At 46.4% G+C, this 23,253-nt stretch overlaps 1 protein-coding gene across 2 annotated transcripts; it reads right to left on the bottom strand.

Moving 5' to 3' along the window:
* Positions 1-23,043, bottom strand: LOC749758 (cytokine receptor like factor 2). 2 transcript variants are annotated; one of them, XM_063805058.1, is made up of 8 exons: positions 22,713-23,043; positions 18,765-18,864; positions 16,387-16,553; positions 11,837-11,970; positions 7,781-7,943; positions 5,767-5,887; positions 2,585-2,669; positions 1-665 (listed from the first exon to the last, which is right to left on the bottom strand). In XM_063805058.1, exons 1-8 carry the CDS (start codon positions 22,789-22,791, stop codon positions 402-404), a joined length of 1,113 nt encoding a protein of 370 aa, XP_063661128.1. In that variant the 5' UTR covers positions 22,792-23,043; the 3' UTR covers positions 1-401. The 2 variants fall into 2 exon arrangements, with proteins under 2 accessions (XP_063661128.1, XP_063661127.1); XM_063805057.1 differs by having other exon boundaries at positions 18,765-18,867; positions 22,713-22,850.
* Between the last annotated feature and the right edge of the window lie 210 nt (positions 23,044-23,253).

The following is a 23,253-nucleotide window of genomic DNA, read 5'->3' as shown; positions in this document are numbered from 1 at the left end:
AAACAAACAAAAAATCCTCCGAGAATCCAATGCTATAGGAATGGTACATGGACGGAACTGGGGAGTCACAGAGTGGGAAGATGGTTTTACAGCATTTTGGACGTGCTGCCTTGGGGTTTATGTGACAACGTTCAGGCACGAAAAGGAACTGGGAGTAAAGCTCCTCGAGCAATCGGCTCCCATCTGCCATGAAGCCTTGGAACACAGAGACTCATGTGGGGGAAAGTTAGCAGGGCAGTGGCTGCCTTAGATGGTGAGGCTGGGTCTTCAGAGTCTCCTAGTCCTACCATCATTGGCGTGGAGACTTCCCATCCGTGGTGGTGTGGAGTCCCCGGGACAGTCCCCTCTGTCTTTAAATGTCAACGTGGATCCTGACGTTGACTTTGACAGTGGTGTCTCCATCACAACGCCACGTAGGAGCAGTCATTCATCACAAAGGTGAAGCCCCCGATTGTGACCACATCACCGCCTTGGAGGGGCTGGTGGGGAAGCTGGAGAGATCCCCCAGAGGCCTCTTTCTCCTCGGTCTGTGGGTCCAGCATCCTGGGAGACTCGGCTTCAGTCTTGGCCAACTGGACCACCAGGGGCTCCTCGGGGCCACTTTCTTGCTCTGCACCTGCCATCTTGTGGAGGTGGGCCACGTTCTGGGTGTCTGTGATCCACTCCTACCAGGAAGAACATTCTAGCTCAAACACAGTGGACACACCACAGACAGCGTCCTGAGCATCCGTACAGACGGTACCCACCACAGACATCCCTGGACATCTTTCTCTTTCTTTCTCTTTCTCTCTTTCTTTTCTTTTCTCTTTCTTTCCCTTCCTTCCTTCCTTTCTTTCTTTCTTTCTTTCTTTCTTTCTTTCTTTCTTTCTTTCTCTCTTTCTCTCTTTCTCTCTTTCTCTCTTTCTCTCTCTCTTTGTTTCTTCCCAAGAAACAACACCATTCCCAATGGAACAGGGAAGCCCTCTCATCTGGGAGGTCTAAGCCCCTACAAAGCTCTTGTTTGGGGCATCCAGGAGCTCTGACACCAATACCCTTGTAAACCAAAAATAATTTTTTTTTTTTTTTGACACGGCATTTCGCTCTTGTTTCCCAGGCTGCAGTGCAACGGCGTGATCTCGGCTCACTGCAGCCTCCGCCTACCCGGTTCAAGCGATTCTCCTGCCTCAGCCTCCCGAGTAGCTGGGATTACAGGGACCCGCCACCACACGCGGCTAATTTTGTATTTTTAGTAGAGACGGGGTTTCAGCATGTTGGTCAGGCTGGACTCGAACTCCCAACCTCAGGTGATCCACCCGACTCGACCTCCCAAAGTGCTGGGATCAAAGGCGTGAGCCACCGTGCCTGGCCCCCAAAAATAAAATTCTAAGCCTTCCAACAGACTGACGGACTCTCCAGTCAGCCAAGGTGATTCCAAAGTTAAGTTAAAACCTAGTTTGAGCCAGCCGGGCGCAGTGGCTTACACCTGTAATCCCAGCACTTTGGGAGGCCGAGGCGGGTGGATCACAAGGTCAGGAGATCGAGACCATCCCGACTAACATGGTGAAACCCCGTCTCTACGAAAAATACAAAAAATCAGGCAGGCGTGGTGGTGGGCGCCTGTAATCCCAGCTACTTGGGAGGCTGAGGCAGGAGAATGGCGTGAACCCGGGAGGTGGAGCTTGCAGTGAGCCGAGATCGCGCCACTGCACTCCAGCCTGGGCGACAGAGCGAGACTGTGTCTTAAAAAAAAAAAAAAAAAAAAAACCTAGTTGGAGCCATAATGGGAAGTCAGAGTTGGACATGCTTCTTTATACCCTCTTCCCGTTGAAATTCAGACACAGCTGACCAGCATTAAAATCAACACATAGCACACATAAACCGGCCACGGTGACTCACGCCTGTCATCCCAGCACTTTGGGAGGCCAAGGTGGGTGGACTTGAGTTTGAGACCAGCCTGGACAACATGGTGAAAAAACCCGTCGGTACTAAAAATACAAAAAATTAGCCAGGTGTGGTGGCGGGCGCCTGTGATCCCAGCTACTCGGGAGGCTGAGGCAGGAGAATGGCGTGAGCCCGGGAGGCGGAGGTTGCAGTGAGCAGAGATCAAACCATTTTTCTTTCTTTCCTTCTTTTTCTCTTTCTTTCTTTCTTTCCTTCCTTCCTTCCTTCCTCTCTCCCCCTTTCCTCCCTCCTTCCTTCCCTTCCTTCCTTCTTTTTTCTTGACAGAGTCTCACTCTGTCACCCAGGCTGGAGCACAATGGCACAATCTCAGCTCACTGCAACCTCTGCCTCCACAGTTCAAGCGATTCTCCTGCCTCTGCCTCCAGAGTCGCTGGGATTACAGGAGTGAGCCAGCACGCCCGGCTAATTCTTGTATTTTTAGTAGAGATGGGGTTTCACATGTTGGACAGGCTGGTCTCGAACTCCTGACCTGAAGTGAGCCTCCCACCTCGGCCTCCCAAAGTGCTGGGATGACAGGCGTGAGCCACTGCGCCCGGCTGTTAATGTCATTCTCTAAAAGGGTCGCGCTCAGAGAGATAGGAATGCAGGCAGAGGTGCACCTGCTTGGTGGAGAGGAGAAGAGACACAAGGAGAGGGCGGATACCTGGAAGTTCCCTTGGTGTATCTCAAAGAGCCCGGGGAAGATGGATTTCGGGTCTGGCACGCTGGGCATGAGAAACTTCTTCATTCTGAAATAGAGACGGAGAGTGTGGTCAGCTCGGCCACAGCCCCGCAGGAAGGGGTGGCAAGAAGCACCTACAGGGCATGGACCCCAGGGACAGACCAAGAATGGCAGAGCGGAGCCTTCCACATGGACACATGTGTCTCCTCCCACTGCCCAGGGACTCTGCCTCTGGGGTCCTCATAAAGTTCCCATCAGGAGGCCGGGCGCGGTGTCTCACGCCTGTAATCCCAGCACTTTGGGAGGCTGAGGCGGATGGATCACCTGAGGTCAGGAGTTCGAGACCAGCCTGGCCAACATGATGAAACCCCGTCTCTACTAAAAATACAAAAATTAGCCAGGCGTGGTGGCAGGCGCCTGTAATCCCAGCTACTCGGGAGGCTGAGGCAGGAGAATCGCTTGAGCCCGGGAGGTGGAGGTTGCAGTGAGCCGAGATCGCGCCACTGCACTCCAGCCTGGGTGACAGAGTGAGACTCCGTCTCAAAATAAATACATAAATAAATAAATAAGAAAACGACTCAACATCCCAGCTACTGGGGAGGCTGAGGCAGGAGAATTGCTTGAATCTGGGAGGTGGCAGTTGCAGTGAGCCGAGATCGCGCCACTGCACTCCAGCCTGGGTGACAGAGTGAGACTCAGTCTCAAAATAAATAAATACATAAATAAATATATAAGAAAATGACTCAAACTCCCAGCTACTGGGGAGGCTGAGGCAGGAGAATTGCTTGAACCCGGGAGGCGGAGGTTGCAGTGAGCCGAGATCACGCCACTGTACTCCAGCCTGGGTGACAGAGTGAGACTCCGTCTCAAAGTAAATACATAAATAAATCAATAAATAAGAAAATGACTCAATCTCACATTTTTGAAAAGTTCTCTGTAGTCTGAAAGAATATTGTTTCGTCTAGAACTCTCACTGGATTCAAAGCGAAAAATTCAGTGAGAGATGGAGCAAAGACAATATTAGATCTTGGACCATTCTTCTTGCTGCCCTTACCAAGTTGCCCAGCTTACCTGGACTTCTTTAGTTTTCTTTTTGAGAGACAGGATCATGCTCTGTCACCCCGGCTGGAGTGCAGTGGTGCAATCACAGCTCACTGCAGCCTTAAACTCCCAGGCTCAAGCCATCCTTCCACCTCAGCCTCCCAAATAGCTGGGACTACAAGTGCACGCTACCACGCCCAGCTAATTTTATTTTTTCCTTTGTTTCAGACAGAGTTTCACCGTTGTCGCCCAGGATGGAGCATAACAGTGTGATCTCAGCTCACGGCAACCTCTGCCTCCTGGGTTCAAGTGGTTCTCCTGCCTCAGCCTCCAGAGCAGCTGGGACTATAGGTGCTAATTTTTATATTTTTATAAATATATATATATTTATATAATTATATATATTTTATATTTTTTATATATTATATATATTTATAGAATTATATATATTTTTATATATTTATATATTATATATTAAATTATATATATTTATATATTATATATTAAATTTTATGTATTTATATATTTTATATAGATTAAATTAAATATATATTTATATATTAAATTAAATATATATTTATATATTTTATATATATTAAATTAAATATATAATATATAAATATATTATATCTATTAAATATATATAATATATAAATATATTATATATATTAAATATATATAATATATAAATATATTATATAAATTAAATAGATATAATATATAAATATATTATATATATTAAATATATATAATATATTTATATATTATATAAATTAAATATATATAATATATTTATATTTATATATAATTATATATAAATTTAAATATATATAATATATTTATATTTATATATAATTATATATAAATATAAATATATATAATATATTTATATTTATATATAATTATATATAAATATAAATATATATAATTATGCGCCCGGCTAATTTTTATATTTTTAGTAGAGGTGGGGTTTCGCCATGTTGGCCAGGCTGGTCTCGAACTCCTGACCGCAGGTGATCCTCCTGCCTCGGCCTCCTAAAGTGCTGGGATTACAGACATGAGCCACCACACCTGGCAGGGCTAATTTTTTTTTTTTTTTTTTTTTTTTTGAGACAGTGTCTTGCTCTGTCACCCAGGCTGGAGTGCAGTGGCGCGATCTCGGCTCACTGCAAGCTCCGACTCCCAGGTTTACGCCATTCTCCTGCCTCAGCTTCCCGAGTAGCTGGGACTACAGGCGCCCACCACCACGCCTGGATAATTTTTTTGTATTTTTAGTAGAGACGGGGTTTCACCATGTCAGCCAGGATGGTCTCAATCTCCTGACCTCGTGATCCGCCTGCCTCGACCTCCCAAAGTGCTGGGATTACAGGCATGAGCCACCGCGCCCGACCAATTTTTATATTTTTAGTAGAGGTGGGGTTTCGCCGGGTTGGCCAGGCTAGTCTCAAACTCCAGACCTCAGGTGATCCGCCTGCCTCGGCCTCCTAAAGTGCTGGAATTACAGGCGTGAGCCACCGCGCCCGGCTGGGCTGATTTTTTTTTTTTTTTTTTTGAGACAGTCTTGCTCTGTTGCCCAGGCTGGAGTGTAGTGGTGCAATCTCAGCTTACTGCAACCTCCGCCTCCCGGGTTCAAGCAATTCTCCTGCCTCAGCCTCCCGAGTAGCTGGGATTACAGGTGCACGCCACCACACCCGGCTACTTCTTGTATTTTTATTAGAGACAGGGTTTCACCATGTTGGCCAGGATGCTCTCGATCTCTTGACCTTATGATTCACCACCTTGGCCTCACAAAATACTGGGATTACAGGCGTGAACCACCGTGCCTGACCCTAATTTTTATATTCTTAGTAGAGATGGAATTTCACCATATTGGCCAGGCTGGTCTCGAACTCGTGACCTCGTGATCTGCCTGCCTCGGTCTCCCCAAGTGCTGGGATGACAGGTGTTAGCCACCATGCCCGGCCCCTCCGAAATTTCTTATAATGCACCGTCAGAAGAGTGGGCATTGTATGGAAACTGAGGCCCAGGGAAATGACTCTATCAGGCGATGAATCTTTTTTCCTACTTCACAGACATTGTGCAAGCAGGTCCCTCCACCCACGGGCGGCAGGAGTCATCCTTACCTCCATAATTTCCATAAAGACAGAAGGAGGAGAGACACCATCAGAAGGATGGCCAGGCTGGAAATTAAAATAAATTTGGACAGCTTTGGTTTGGGAGGCGTTGGTGTCTCTGCACAGGCATCTGAAACAAAACGAAAAGGCGGCTGTCAGTTTTCAACATGACATGCGGCTGTACGTTTTCAACATGATGTTACATCTCATCCCTGACCACTCTCCCTCATTTTTTGGTGTTCGTTTTTTTTTTTTTTTCTTGGTTCTCGTTGTTTGTTTTTTGTTTTGTTTTTGTTTTTTGTAAATATTCGTGTCAGCAAATCTTTTACTTTTTTTTTTTTTGAGACAGAACCTCACTCTGTTGCCCAGGCTGGAGTGCAGTGGTGCCATCTCAGCTCACTGCAACCTCCGTCTCCCGGACTCAAGCAATTCTCCTGTCTCAGCGTCCCGAGCAGCTGGGATGACAGGCACCTGCCACCACGCCCGGCTAATTCTTTGTATTTTTGAGTAGAGACGGGGTTTCACCATGTTGGCCAGGCTGGTCTCGAACTCCGGACCTCGTGATCCACCCACCTCGGCCTCCCAAAGTGCTGGGATCACAGGCTTGAGCCACTGCGCCCAGCCCAGTCTGGTATTTTTAATACAGTAATTCTCCTGCCTTAGCCTCCCGAGTAGTTGGGACTACAGGCATCCGCCACCACACCGGGCTAATTTTTATATTTTTAGTAGAGATGGGCCTATTTTTTTTTTTTTTAATGAATGTTAGTGTCAGCAAATTTTGATTCCTATGGAAAATATCCTGGAAAGAGACACCGTGTCTCTGGACGACAACGCATCCCACAGCCACCCCGAGGAAGTAAGGGCAGGTTCAACATGTAGCCTTCGGAGGCTTCTGGTTGCTGGAGGTGTTTACAGCATATGAGAGCTTGCTTTCGTGTGTTGGTGGCTGTGCTCATTAAATCACGCCCCCTGAAAACATACGTCGAAGGCCGGGCTCGGTGGCTCACGCCTTTAATCCCAGCACTTTGGGAGGCCAAGGCGGGCGGATCACAAGGTCAGGAGTTTGAGACCAGCCTGGCCAATATGGGGAAACGCCATCCCTACTAAAAATACACACATTAGCCGGGCTTGGTGGTGCGTGCCTGCAATCCCAGCTACTTGGGAGGCTGAGGCAGGAGAATCACTTGAACTCGGGAGGCGGAGGTTGCAGTGAGCCGAGATCGTGCCACTGAACTCCAGCCTGGACCACAGACTGAGACTCCCTCTAAAAAAAAATAAAAATAAAAAAATAAAAAATAAAAACATTTAATCAGGTGTGGTGGCGTGTACACTGTAATCCCAGCCACTCGGGAGGCTGAGGCAGGAGAATCACTTGAACTCGGGAGACAGATGTTGCAGGGAGCCGAGATCGTGCCACTGCACTCCAGCCTGGGCACCATGAGAATGTTTCTCAAAAAAACAAAAGAAAGAAAACTCTCCCAAGTGAAAGCAGCCGGAGAATGAAACAAGGAGAGGAATTACTTTCAGATGGGGCCCTGGAGGATGACAGAAGGCTGAGCTTGCTCAGACACACCCTCCTGGGAAGGCAGGACACCCTCCCTCCCACCTCGTGGGAAGGCAGGACACCCTCCCTCCCACCTCCCGGGAAGGCAGGACACCCTCCCTCCCACCTCCCGGGAAGGCAGGACACCCTCCCTCCCACCTCCCGGGAAGGCAGGACACCCTCCCTCCCACCTCGAAGGCAGGACACCCTCCCTCCCACCTCCCGGGAAGGCAGGACACCCTCCCTCCCACCTCCCGGGAAGGCAGGACACCCTCCCTCCCACCTCGAAGGCAGGACACCCTCCCTCCCACCTCCCGGGAAGGCAGGACACCCTCCCTCCCACCTCCCGGGAAGGCAGGACACCCTCCCTCCCACCTCGAAGGCAGGACACCCTCCTTCCCACCTCCCAGGAAGGCAGTGGCTATGCCTACTCCAGCCTGGCGACAAGGCTATGGGACACTGCCGGGTAACAAGCATTACCCTGAATCTCGCCTCTCTGCCAGCACGTCACCTCTGACCAGTCGCTTGGGTATGTGTCTGGCCCATATACATCCTCCATAGCCTTCACCCTGACCCAGAAAGAGTAACACTTCTCGGCATCCAAGCCTTCTATGGTGACGTTGCAGGTATTTTCCTGTTTGGACTGGAGACACACACACACACACACACACACACAATGATTAGTGATGTAACCTGTCTGTCCAGAGTTTTCCTTCTGGAGGGTTCGCAGTCTCGCTGACTTCAAGAATGGAGCCGCGAGGCCGGGCACGGTGGCTCACGCCTGTAAACCCAACGCTCTGGGAGGCTGAGGCGGGTGGATCACCTGAGGTCGCGAGTTCGAGACCAGCCTGGCCAACATGGAGAAACCCCGTCTCTACTGATAATACAAAAATTAGCCGGCCATGGTGGTGTGTGCCTGTAATCCCAGCTACTTGGGAGGCTGAGGCAGGAGAATCGCTTGAACCTGGGAGGCGGAGGTTGTAGCGAGCAGAGATCGCACCACTGCACTCCAGCCTGGGTGACAGAGTGAGACTGCGTCTAAAAAAAAAAAAAGATGGGGTCTCACTCTGTTGCCCAAGCTGGTCAACAACTCCTGGGCTCAAGCAATCCTCCTGCCTTGGCCTCCAACAGTACTGGGATTACAGGCATGAGCCACTGTGCCTGGCCTGTATTTACTTTATTATTATTTTAATATATTATTTATTTATTTACTGAGACAGAGTCTTGCTCTGTTGCCCAGGCTGGAGTGCAGTGGTGCGGTCTCGGCTCACTGCAACCTCTGCCTCTTGGGTTCAAGCAATTCTTGTGCCTCAGCCTCCCGAGTAGCTGGGATTACAGGCACCACCATGCTCGGCTAATTTTTGTATTTTTAGTAGAGATGAGGTTTCACCACGTTGGCCAGGCTGGTCTTGAACTCCTGACCTCAGGTGATCCACCCACCTTGGCCTCCCAAAGTGCTGGGATTAAAGGTGTGAGCCACTGCATCCAGCCTGTATCTACATATCTTTACAGATATAAATGGATATAAAGATACAGATGAATGTTCTATTCTATGTATCAGTTTATACATATATAGTTTATATATGTTTGTAGATATATGTACCAATAAGATATCTCTATATGTATATTTATATATGTGTGTATATATAAGCTGTATATATAAGGTGTGTATATATAATTGTGTATATATAAGCTGTGTGTATAAGGTGTGTATATATCTATGTGTATAGAAGCTGTGTATATAAGATGTGTATATATGTGTATATATAAGCTGTGTATCTATATGTGTGTATATATGTGTATATATAAGCTGTGTATGTAAGGTGTGTATATTTGCATGTGTGTATATATGTGTATATATAAGCTGTGTATATTAGGTGTGTATATACGTGTGTATATATATGTGTACATAAGCTGTGTATATAAGCTCTGTATATATGTGTGTGTATATATATGTGTGTATATAAGGTGTGTATATATGTGTGTATATGTATTGTATATAAGCTGTGTGTGTATATATATATAAAGTTTGTGTGTATATACATGTGTGTATATACATGTGTGTATATACATGTATATAAGCTGTGTATATAAGCTGTGTATATGTGTGTATGTGTGTGTATATACGGTGTGTGTATATGTGTGTATAAATATGTGTATATAAGCTGTGTATATAAGGTGCATATATATGTGTATATATACGTGTATATAAGCTGTGCACATGTGTGTGTATATATATGTGTGTATATAAGATGTGTATATACATGTGTATAAATATGCGTATATAAGGTATGTATATATGTGTGTGTATATATGTGTATATAAGCTGTGTATATGTGTGTATATATGTGTGTATATAAGGTGTGTGTATACGTGTGTATAAATATGTGTATATAAGCTGTGTATATAAGGTGCATATATACATGTATATATATGTGTATATAAGCTGTGTATATTATATATGTGTGGGTATATATATGTGTATATAAGCTGTGTGTGTGTATATATGTGTGTATATAAGATGTGTATATACATGTGTATAAATATGCATATATAAGGTATGTATATATGTGTGGGTATATATATGTGTATATAAGCTGTGTGTGTGTGTATATATGTGTGTATATAAGATGTGTATATACATGTGTATAAATATGCATATATAAGGTATGTATATATGTGTGGGTATATATATGTGTATATAAGCTGTGTGTGTGTATATATGTGTGTATATAAGATGTGTATATACATGTGTATAAATATGCGTATATAAGGTATGTATATATGTGGGTATATATATGTGTATATAAGCTGCGTGTGTGTGTATATATGTGTATATATGTGTATATATGTGTGTATAAATATGCATATATAAGGTTTGTATATATGTGTGTATATAAGCTGTGTATCTATATGTGTGTATATGCATGTGTATATATGTATATATAAGCTGTGTACACAAGGTACGTACATATGTGTGTGTATATGTGTGTGTGTACACACACATATAGGTAGATATACAGTCATGCATTGCTTAACAATGGGGACATGTTCTGAGAAATGCATTGTGAGGTGATTTCTTCATTATGAGAATATTCTAGAGTTTACTTACACACACCTAACTGGTCTAGCCTGCTGCACACCTAGGCTGTATAGTAAATTGCTCTTCAGCTACACACCCATACAGCACGTTACTGTACTGAATACTGCAGACAAACCTAACGCGAGGGTAAGTATTTGTGTATCTAAACATAGAGAAGGTATAGGAAAAATATGGTATAGAAGAAAATAATTGGGACAGCTGCATAGGACAGCTGTGTGATAATCATAGGAGACTACCGTGATACATGCAGTCTGCTGATGACCAAAAGGTCGTTAGGCAGCACATGACTGTGTGTGTGTGCCTGTGTGTGTCTGTGTGTGTCTGTGCATGTCTGTGTGTGTCTGTGTGCCTGTGTTTGTGTGTCTGTGTGTGTGTGTGTGTAGAGAGACAGGTGTGTAGAGATACAGATAGAGATAGGACTAGAGGTAGACAGATAAAGAAATGATAGATAAATAGATAAAACAGAGAGATGACAGAGTTGATAGATGATACATAGATAGATGATAGAGAGAGAGATAGATGATACATAGATGATAGAGCGATGAGAGAGAGATAGATGATACATAGATAGATGATAGAGACAGAGATAGATGATACATAGACAGATGATAGAGAGAGAGATAGATGATACATAGATGATAGAGCGATGAGAGAGAGATAGATGATACATAGACAGATGATAGAGAGATAAATAGATGATACATTAGATAGATAGATAGATAGACAAATAGATAGATAGAGAGACAGACAGACAGATGATACAGAGAAGTAGATAGATAGATGATACTTAGATAGATAGAGATGGATAGATGATGTATAGATACATACATAGATAGATAAATACATAGATAAGATAGTAGATGGTAGAATAGAGATAATGGGTAGGTAGTTAGATAGAGATGATAGATAGTTGAACTACATAGAGATAGGGATGATATATATAGAAGATTGACCGTACATAGATAGATAAAAGAGAGTTGGTAGATAAAATAGATATGGATAGAGCCATAGAGAGATAGATAGAACAAAGAGAGTTAATAGATAAAATAGATGAAAGATTGAAAGAGAGAGAAATAGAATGATATAGATACATAGAGGTAGAGATAAAATAGAATGATATAGATAGATTGATAGATAGATAGATAGAGGTAGAGATAAAATAGAATGATATAGATAGATTGATAGATAAATAGATTGATAGACAGACAGACAGACATATTATTGGTTCTCTTTCTCTGGAGACCCCTCAGAGACACAGAGAGAAACATGAAAAAGCCAAGCTGGACTAGAGCTCTCTGAGGAAGATACAGCAGAGTGGAATTCAGGAAGGTGTAGACAGAGGACAGCGGGGTCTGATGAAACAGCGAATCCCACAGCCCGCACCTGCGGGACGCTCAGCCACCATCGCCCTGAGTCGCGGCCGCCCGGCTCACCTGCCACTCGGTGTCGAAGGGGCTCCGGTACTGAACCTCATAGAGGAGATCACCATAGGACAGGTCAGAGCACGTCACCGTCACTGCGTCCTGATGCCACGAAAATCTCACGTGCTTCGGGGAACTGGGTTTCACTGAGAAGAAGAAATAACGGAAGCGTCGTCCCTCCTCTGTGAGCTCATTGTGACAGGCTGACCTCATCCCCTTTCTCTAGCCTGTACCCCTCCTCCCCTTAATACCTTATGGGTCTCGGGGTTCACCCGTCCTCATTACTTTTATAGGAGAAGCTTCCACCAGAGCTCCGAGAACCCGTAGGTTTGTGAAGGAACGAACTCTCTACAATTCTGCGGAAAATGTCCCGTGTGTCTGTTACGGGCTAAATTAAGTCCCCCACAAAAATATATGTTCAAATCCCAACTCCCCAGAAACTCAGAATGGAACTGTATTTAAAAATAGGATCCTTTAGAAGGCTGAGGCGGGTGGATCACCTGAAGTCAGGAGTTCGAGACCAGCCTGGCCAATATGCTAAAACCCCGTCTCTACTAAAAATACAGGCATGGTGGCGGGCGCTCGTAATCCCAGCTATTAGTGAGGCTGAGGCAGGAGAATCGCTTGAACCCGGGAGGCGGAGGTTGCAGTGAGCCGAGATTGAACCACTGCCCTCCAGCCTGGGTGACAGAGCGAGACTGTCTCAAAAAAAAAAAAAAGGATCATTATAGATTCAGTTAGTTAGCATGAGGTCATACTGCAGAAGGAAGGGTTCTAAATGCAATGACAGGTGTCCTTCTCGGAGACAGAGGAGGAGACACAGACACAGAGGAGGAGGCCACGTGCAGATGCAGGCAGACACTGGGGTGATGCGGCCACAAGCCCAGGGATGCCTGGAGCCACCAGGAGCTGAGAGAGGAAGGAAGGAGCCTCCCCTAGAACCCTGGAAGGAACTGAATATAATTATACCGGATGGAACAGTGGCCCCCAGAAACATCTGTCCACATCCTAAAGCCCAGGACCTGGAATGAGACCGGATTTGGAAATAGGTTCTCTGCAGATGTAATTAGGTGAAGGACCTTGAAGTGAGATGATCCTGGAGTAGGGTGTCCCCTAAATCTAATGACAGGTGCCCTTGTAAGAGACAGAGGAGGAGACACAGAGGAGAAGGCCACGTGGAAACGGAGGCAGAGACTGGAGTGATGCGGCCACAAGCCCAGGGATGCCTGGAGCCCTCAGGAGCTGAGAGAGGAAGGAAGGAGCCTCCCCTAGAACCCTGGAAGGAACTGAATATAATTATACTGGATGGAACAGTGGCCCCCAGAAAGATCTGTCCACATCCTAAAGCCCAGGACCTGGAATGAGACCGGATTTGGAAATAGGTTCTCTGCAGATGTAATTAGGTGAAGGACCTTGAGGTGAGATGATCCTGGAGTAGTGTGTCCCCTAAATCCAATGACAGGTGCCCTTGTAAGAGACAGAAGAGGAGACACAGACACAGAGGAGAAGGCCACGTGGAGACGGAGGCAGAGACTGGAGTGATGCGGCCACAAGCCCAGGGACACCTGGAGCCCCCAGGAGCTGGGAGAGGCAGGAAGGATCCTCCCTTAGAACCTCCAGAGGGAATGCGGCTCTCAGACATCTCCATCTCAGACTCGTGGGCTTCAGAACTGGGAGAGAATAAATTTCTGCTGTTTTAAGCCTCCAGTTTGTGGTGACCTATTATAGCCCAGGAAACGCACCCAGTATCTATAAGTAATTTCACGAATAAAGAGTTCATAGTTCTCACCGGATTCTCAAAGAGATCCGTTTCCCCTACCTCTAAAAAATAAAAAAGTAAAAAAGAAACACAGACTTACAGAATTCTAGGATAAAGAATAAACATTTTGGAAACAGGGTTTCCCTACATTTGTCCCTCATTTCCTCACCCGAGACTTAACAGCCAGTTCTCAACGCACATAAGAAAACCAGCCTGGGCAACAGAGCAAGACCCTCTCTCTCAAAAAAAAAAAAAAAAAAGAAAATCCAGTGAGTGGGATGAGGATGAGAGGATATTTCCAGCTCACTGTGTGTGTGTGTGTGTGTGTGTGTGTGTGTGTGTGCGCGCGCGCGTAGGCAGGGCACCAGAGGGCATCTCTAATTAATTCCCTTATTTAATTTAATGTATTTATTTATTTGAGATGGAGTTTCACTCTTGTTGCCCAGGCTGGAGTGCAATGGCGCTTTCTCGGCTCACCACAAACTCCGCCTCCCAGATTCAAGCGATTCTCCTGCCTCAGCGTCCCGAGTAGCTGGGATTACAGGCATGCACCACCAAGCCCGGCTAATTATGTATTTTTAATAGAGATGGGGTTTCTCCATGTTGGTCAGGCTGGTCTCGAACTCCCCACGTCACGTGATCCCCCTGCCTCGGCCTCCCAAAGTACTGGGATTACAGGGGAGAGCCACCGCCCTGGGCCTTATTTATTTTTAAATAATAAATTTATAAATCGCCCAGGCTGCAGTGCGGTGGCACCGTCTTGGCTCACTGCAGCCTCCGCCTCCCGGGTTCAAGCAATTTCCCTGCCTCAGCCTCCCGAGTAGCTGGGATTACAAGCGTGCGCCACCACGCCTGGCTAATTTTTTTTTTTATTATTTTTAATAGAGACGGGGTTTCACCACGTTGGCAAGGCTGGTCTCAAACTCCAGACCTCAAGTGATCCGCCCGCCTTGGTCTCCCAAAGTACTGGGATTACAGGCGTAAGCCACCACCCTGGGCTTTATTTATTTTTAAATAATGAATTTATAAATCGCCCAGGCTGGAGTGCAGTGGCACCATCTTGGCTCACTGCAGCCTCTGCCTCCCAGGTTCAAGTAATTCCCCTGCCTCAGCCTCCCGAACAGCTAGGATTACAGGCATGCGCCATCAGCCCGGCTAATTTTTTGTTTGTTTGTTTGTTTGTAGAGATGGGGTTTCACCATGTTGGTGAGGCTGGTCTCGAACTCCAGACCTTAAGTGATCCGCCCGCCTTGGCCTCCTATAGTGCTAGGATTACAGGCGTGAGCCACCGCTCCCCGCCTTTAATTCGTTCCCTTAAATCACAGTCTCCCAGGGTCATCTGGTCTCCCCACTGGGGGCAGATTCAATCCCCAACCAGTGTGCGTGTAAGAGGAAACTTCCTGGAAGGCCGGTTTCTTCCCACTTGGAGTCAGGAGCTGGGCACCGGGCTGTAGTGGTCCATGAGCTTGATTTTCAGAACTTACTGAAAGTAACTGAAGGTAAGGAGATGAAGGGGTACTGAAAAGTGTGCTGGGCTTGCTTTTCAATCGTTACGGTAATCATTGATCCCGCGACTTGCGAGAGCTTGCTTTTCGGTACTTATGGTAAACAGCTGAAGGAAGTACTGAAAAGTATGGTGAGCTTGCTTTTCAATAGTTACGGTAATCATGGATCCGGTTATTTGCATGAGCTTTTCTATTTATGGCAATAAGCTGAAGGAAGTAGTGAAAAGGATGCTGGGCTGCTTTTCAATAGTTACGGGAATCACTGATCCTGCGACTTGCTAGAGCTTGCTTTTCAGTACTTATGGTCATAAGCTAAAGGAAGTACGAAAAGCATGGTGACCTTGCTTTTCAATAGTTATGGTAATCGTGGATCCGGTGATTTGCATAAGCTTTTTAGTATTTATGGTAATAAGCTGAAGGAAGTACTAAAAAGCGTGCTCAGCTTGCTTTTCAATTGTTATGGTAATCAGGGATCCCGCGACTGGCATGAGCTTGCTTTTCATTACTTACGGTAACAAGCTGAAAGACGTACTGAAAAGCATTCAGAGCTTGCTTTTCAATTGTTACGGTAATCATGGATCCGGCGATTTGCATGAGCTTTTCAGTACTTACGGTAATAAGCTGAAGGAAGTACTGAAAACTATGCTGAGCTTCCTTTTCAATAGTTAACGGGAATCATTGATCCCGCGACCGGCATGAGCTTGCTTTTCATTACTTACGGTAATAAGCTGAAGGAAGTACTGAAAAGCATGCTGAGCTTGCTTTTAAACAGTTATGGTAATCGTGGATCCGTTGATTTGCATGAGCTTTTCAGTACTTACGGTAATAAGCTGAAGGAAGTAGTGAAAAGTATGTTGGGTTGCTTTTCAATAGTTACGGTAATCATTGATCCAGCGACTATCATGAGATTGCTTTTCGGTACTTACGGTAATCAGCTGAAGGAAGTACTGAAAAGCGTGCTGAGCTTGCTTTTCAATTATTACGGTAATCATGGATCCGGCGATTTGCATGAGCTTTTCAGTACTTACGGTAATTATCTGAAGGAAGTACTGAAAACTATGCTGAGCTTCCTTTTCAATAGTTACGGGAATCATTGATCCCGCGACTGGCTGGAGCTTGGTTTTCGTTACTTACAGTAATAAGCTGCAGGAAGTACTGAAAGGCATGGTGACCTTGCTTCTGAATAGTCAACGGTAATGATGGATCCGGCGATTTGCATGAGCTTGGTTTTCAGTCCTTGTGGTAATAAGCTGAAGGAAGTACTGAAAAGCATGGTGAGCTGGCTTTACAATACTTACGGTAATAAACCATCCAGCGACTTGCGGTGAAAACGGGGTGCGTCCCATTCCTGATGGAGAAATAGAGAATGTCGTCTCGCTGCTCTGCGTCTAGGAGGCACCCCGAAGTGTGACCTTCCTGGAGAAGGTAGTTGGTGCACTGGTCATAGGCCTCATCACCGTCGAATCTGTGGTTTAAAACGACGACCATTCAGCAACAAAACAAAAAAGCATGTCTTATTTATTTAGAGATGGGGTCTTGCTCTTGTCGCCCAGGTTGGAGTGCAGTGGCGCGATCCCAGCTCACTGCAACCTCCGCCTCCCGGGTTCAAGCAATTCTCCTGTCTCAGCCTCCTGAGTAGCTGGGATTACGGGCACCTGCCACCATATACAGCTAATTTTTGTAGTTTTACTGGAGACAGGGTTTCACCATGTTGGGGCCAGGCTGGTCTGGAACTCCTGACCTCAGGTGAGCCACACACCTTGGCCTCCCAAACTGCTGGAATGAGAGGTGTGAGCTACCACACCTGGCTTTTTTTTTTTTTTTTTTTAAGACGGTGTCTCGCTCTGTCCCTGAGGCTGGAGTGCAGTGGCACGATCTCGGCTCATTGCAATCTCTGCCTCCCGGGTTCAAGCGATTCTCCTGCCTCTGCCTCCTGAGTAGCTGGGATTACGGGCACGCACCACCACCCCCAGCTAATTTTTGTGTTTTTAATAGAGACGGGATTTCGCCATGTTGACCAGGCTGGTCTCGATCTCCTGACCTCAGGTGATCCACCCACCTCGGCCTCCCAGAGTGCTGGGATTACAGGCGTGAGCCACCGCGCCTGGCCGTTTTTTTACTTGTTTGTTTGTTTTTTGAGACAGAGTTTTGTTCTTGTTGCCCAGGCTGGAGTGCAATGGCGTGATATCGGCCCACTGCAACCACTGCCTCCCGGATTCAAGCGATTCTCCTGCCTCAGCCTCCCAAGTTGCTGGGATTACAGGCGCACGCCCCCGCGCCCGGCTAATTTTTTTGTATTTTTAGTAGAGACGAGGTTTCACCATGTTGGCCAGGCTGGTCTTGAACTCCTGACCTCAGGTGATCCACCCCCCCTCAGCGTCCCAAAGTGCTGGGATAACAGGCATGAGCCAACACACCCCCTAAGAACTGCCCCTTTTACAGAGGAAGAAACTGAGCTGAATTCTGCAACTACGTGCAAAATCCAGCATTTTTTTTTTTCTTTTTGTGAGGTTTTTGTTTTGTTTTGTTTTTGAGACAGTCTCGCTCTGTCGGCCAGGCTGGAGTGCAGTGGTGCAATCTCGGCTCACTGTGAACTCCGTCTCCCAGGTTGAAGCGATTCTCTTGCCTCAGCCTCCTGAGTAGCTGGGATTACAGGCACCTGCCGCCACGCCTGGCTAATTTTTGTATTTTTAGTAGAGTTGGGGTTTCACCATGTTGGCCAGGATGGTCTGGAACTCCTGATCTCAGATGATCCACCCACCTCGGTCTCCCAACGGTGAGTCTTATTTTCCAAATAACTTCGTTTTAAAATTTCCCTGTTCTGTACACTTTGCCGTTTATCTCTCTTTTGTTATCAAACTGAAGAATCATCCACCCATGACTAAATTTATTGGAAAAACCCTTCCTGCAATGTTCGCACGCATACTTCTGGGTGTCTAACTAAGCCAAACTAAAAATAAAAATAAAGTCACATCAGGGAGACACAGGGTTGGGGGTAGCCCCGGGTAAGGCTGTGGAATGTTTCAGAGACTGAGTCTTTCCCTCCCCGGCTGCCTAGCGGATAAGACTTCAGGTTCACCCAGAGCTCTGGGTGAACAAAACTCTCTGTTAATCTCCCGTGAAGAATCTAGGTGATTTTCAGTCCAGATGCCGTGGCTCACGCCTGTCATCCCAGCACTTTGGGAGGCTGAGGCAGGTGGATCACATGAGGTCAGGAGTTTGAAACCGGCCTGGCCAATATGGTGAATCACCATCTCTCCTAAAAATACAAAAATTAGCTAGGCCTGGTGGCAGGTACCTGTAATCCCAGCTACTCTACTCGGGAGGCTGAGGCAGGAGAATTGCTTGAACCTGGGAGGCAGAGTTTGCAGTGAGCCGAGATTGCGCCACTGCACTCCAGCCTGGGCGACAGAGCGAGAGTCCGACTCCAAATAAAAACAAACAAAAAAAAGAATGTAGGTGATTTTGAGAGTGAGTCAGCCGTCCCTTGGCAAGAAGGTTTGGGGCAATGAGATTGTGGTTGTGGGGAGGGCTGAGGCTTTCACAGAACAAACATTCCAGCTTGCACAGTCTGATGCTTTACACTTTTGTTCTCAAGCATTCCCAATCGCTGACGGCTCAGAAGAGCGATTTTGAGCCCCCCGGGCGTGGGGTTCGCTTTCTGGGGGCCACTTACCTGTAGTGGAAAGTCAGGTTGGTCCTGGAGTATTTGCTGGCATTCCATGTCACCTGCACGGTTTCTAAATTGAAGTAGATGATCTGAATCTGTACTCCTTCTGCTAGACACAGATAGACGCATGAAGTTCACTGTGAGGCAACTCTTTTATTTTTTATTTTTTTTTAATTTATTTTTCTTTGTGAGACGGAGTCTCTCTCTGTCGCCCAGGCTGGAGTACAATGACACGATCTCAGCTCACTGCAACCTCCGCCTCCAGGGTTCAAGCGATTCCCCTGCCTCAGCCTCCCGAGTAGCTGGGATTACAGGCACCTGTCACCACGCCCGGCTAATTTTTTGGATTTTTAGTAGAGACAGGGTTTCACCGTGTTAGCCAGGATGGTCTCGATCTGCTGACCTCATGATCCACCCGCCTCGGCCTCCCAAAGTGCTGGGATTACAGGCGTGAGCCACCGCGCCTGACATATTGTATTGCATTGTATTGCATTGTATTGCATTGTATTGTATTGTATTGTATTGTTTTGTATTGTTTTGCATTGTATTGTATTGTATTGTATTGTATTGTATTGTATTGTATTGTATTGTTTTTTATTGTATTGTATTGTGTGAGACAGACTCTCACTCTGTCGCCCAGGCTGGAGTGCAGTGCCGCAATCTTGGCTCACTGCAACCTCCGCCTCCTGGGTTCACGCCGTTCTCCTGCCTCAGCCTCCGGAGTAGCTGGGGCTACAGGTGCCCGCCACCATGCCTGGATAATTTTTTGTATTTTAGTAGAGATGGGGTTTCACTGTGTTAGCCAGGATGGTCTTTATCTCCTGACCTCGTGATCCGCCCGCCTCATCCACCTAAAGTGCTGAGATTGCAGGTGTGAGTCACCGCACCCGGCTGCTTTTGTTTTTGTTTTTGTTTTTGCAAAAGGTAAGTTCACCCACTAGTGCCACGCACAGATGTAGCTGTATACATCAATCATGTATCCAACGACACATCCCCTGTGGATACCTAAGGTGGCATCGGAAACTGTCCCCATCGATCCACCTTACTGTCTTTCTCAAAACACCACACACACCAACTTCAGAAATGGACCGGCCAGGTGCAGCGGCTCACGTCTGTAATCTTAACACTGGGAGGCCGAGGCAGGTGGATCACCCGAGGTCAGGAGTTCGAGACCAGCCTGGCCAACATGGTGAAACTCCGTCTCTACTAAAAACACAAAAAAATGAGCTGGACATGGTGGTGGGTACCTGTAATCCCAGCTACCTGGGAGGCTGAGGCAGGAGAATGGCTTGAACCCAGGAGGCAGAGGTTGTAGTGAACCGAGATCGTGTCACTGCACTCCAGCCTGGGTGACACAGCAAGACTCCCTATCAAAAAAAAAAAAGAAAAGAAAAGAAATGGGCCAACCGTAAAGAAGACTTTCTACGTTTGCTAGGAAGGTTGCATAGACTTCAGTAGGTTTGATGTTTCAAGAGGTCTGGGTTTGTAATTCCGAACGGGGACAATGGAAATATTTTAGGATTGAGCAAACATGTAATGATATTTTGGATAATGAAAGCCAAGTCTCTTTTTTTTTTTTTTGAGACAGAGTCTCGCTCTGTCGCCCACGCTGGAGTGCAGTGGTGCGATCTCGGCTCACTGCAAGCTTTGCCTCCCGGGTTCATGCCATTCTCCTGCCTCAGCCTCCCAAGTAGCTGGGACTACAGGCACCTGCCGCCATGCCCGGCTGATTTTTTGTATTTTTTAGTACAGACGGGTTTCACCGTGTTAGCCAGGATGGTCTCCATCTCCTGACCTCGTGATCTGCCCGCCTCGGCCTGCCAAAGTGCTGGGATTACAGGTGTGAGCCACAGTGCCCGGCCAAGTCTCTCACTGTCAAAGAAGTCAGTTACAGGTTTGGAAAGATGGGGTACAGTGAACCTTGTCATGTTGGGTTCTAAGTGGAGGTATCTGGAGGATAGATAGATAGAGATAGATAGATAAATGGTTATGTTAGATAGATAGAATTATATAGATGATGATAGAAATAGACAGACACAGATAGATAGGGATGGGTAGGTAGATGGATGAATCAATGGACAGGTGGGTGTATAGGTGGAAGACAAGTGGATGGGTGGGTGGATGGGTGAGTGGATGGATGAATAAATGGATGAACAGATACACAGGTGAATGGGTGGATGAGTGGATGGATGCATGGATAGATGGATAGATGGATACGTAGATGTGTACATGGATGGGTGGATGGATGGATGGATGAGTGGATGAAAGTGTGGGTGAATGCATAGGTGGATGGATGGTTTGATGGGTGGGTGGATGGATGTGTTGGTGGATGGATGGATAGATGGATAAGTGGATGAAAGGATAGGTGGGTGGATGAGTGAGTCAATGGATGAATAAATGGATGAACAGATACATAGGTGAATGGATGGATGGATGCACGGATAGATGGATATGTAGATGTGTACATGGATGGGTGGGTGGGTGGATGGATGGGTGGATGGATGGATGGATGGATGGATAAGTGGATAAAAGTGTGGGTGAATGCATGGATGGATGGATGTATTGGTGGATGGATGGATGGATGGATGGATAAGTGGATAAAAGTGTGGGTGAATGCATGGATGGATGGATGTATTGGTGGATGGATGGGTGGATGGATGGATGGATGTATTGATGGATGGATGGATGGATGGATGGATGGATAAGTGGATAAAAGTGTGGGTGAATGCATGGATAGATAGATGTATTGGTGGATGGATGGATGGATGGATGGATGGATGGATAAGTGGATAAAAGTGTGGGTGAATGCATGGATAGATGGATGTATTGGTGGATGGATGGGTGGATGGATGGATGGATAAGTGGATAAAAGTGTGGGTGAATGCATGGATAGATGGATGTATTGGTGGATGGATGGGTGGATGGATGGATGGATAAGTGGATAAAAGTGTGGGTGAATGCATGGATGGATGGATGTATTGGTGGATGGATGGGTGGATGGATGGATGGATGGATGGATAAGTGGATAAAAGTGTGGGTGAATGCATGGATGGATGGATGTATTGGTGGATGGATGGGTGGATGGGTGGATGGATAAGTGGATAAAAGTGTGGGTGAATGCATGGATGGATGGATGTATTGGTGGATGGATGGGTGGATGGATGGATGGATGGATGATAGATGGGTGGATGGGAGGATGGATAGATAACAGATGGGTGGATGGTGGATGGATGGATGAGTGAATGAAAGGTTGGGTGGACGGATGGCTGGGTGGGTTGATGGGTGGGTGAATGTATGAGTGCATGGATCGTTTGATAGATGGGTGGATGGATATATTAGTGGATGGATCAATGAATAATAGATGGATGGATAGTGGATGGATGGGTGATTAATGGGAAAAGATAGATGAGATACATTGATGGATAGATTAAAAATGAATACATCAATCAATCAATCAATAGATAAACACACACACGCACACATACAGTTCCTAGTTCTGGCCACCGAAAGCGCATATAAGCAGTGGATATTCCGGGAGCAATAAGTATACTTATTATTCATGTATTTACTTATAAATATGTTTCGTCCCAGCTACTTGGGAAGCTGAGGCAGGAGAATTGCTTGAACCCAGGAGGTGGAGGTTGCAGTGAGCCGAGATCGTGCCACCGCACTCCAGCCTGGGCAACAAGAGCGAGACTCCGTCTCAAAAAAAAAAAAAAAAGAAAGAAAAGAAGAAAGAAACCTCCACGCTCATTGTTTAAGTTTTACAAAATAAAGAGTGCCTGGTTGCAAAGGAAACCACAAACCAAAATACAACAAGAAGAGGGTGTTGTGCACATGTACCCTAAAACTTAAAGTATAATAAAAAATAAAAAATAAAAACAAAACAAAACAAAACAAAAAAAAAAACAAAAACAAAAAAAAAAAAGAAGAAGAGGGTGTTTAAATAATTACCTGCTCCTCCTTGCCCCAAAGCCATCCAGCCTCCCAGCAGAAAGACGGCAGCTCCCCGCGGCAGAACCAGCCGCCCCATGCCTGAAACAGGAGTGGAGAGTGAGGTCCTCAGGGGCCTACGACGAACAGATCACTCATGACTCATAAGCAGAGGTCACCATCGATTTTAAAAAGTCAGAAAGGAAACTAGGGAAATGATTACAGGCAGGAAGCACAGTGACAGTTGATTTTCAAAGATACGCTGGTCAAGAACACACACACACACACACACACACACACACACACACACACACACACACACACACAATCAATCCAGGATCAGGACTGCCACGCACACTGCTGAGCTGAGCCCTCCCCTTCCCTCCCCCTCCCCCATCTCCTCCCCCTCCCCTCCATTCCCTTCTCTCCCTCTCCCCTCCCCTCCCCTGCATTCCCTCCCCTTTTTTCCCCCTCCCCTCCCCACTCCCCTCCCCTCCCCTCTTCCCCTCCCCTCTCTTTCCTTCCTTTCCCTTCCCCTCCCCTTCCCCCCTCTCCCCTCCCC

This window comes from Pan troglodytes, chromosome Y, assembly GCF_028858775.2.
Source record: "Pan troglodytes isolate AG18354 chromosome Y, NHGRI_mPanTro3-v2.0_pri, whole genome shotgun sequence".
Lineage (NCBI taxonomy): Eukaryota > Metazoa > Chordata > Mammalia > Primates > Hominidae > Pan > Pan troglodytes.
The sequence above is the reverse complement of the archived record's forward strand: the minus strand, read 5'-3'. Positions and strand labels throughout refer to the sequence as shown.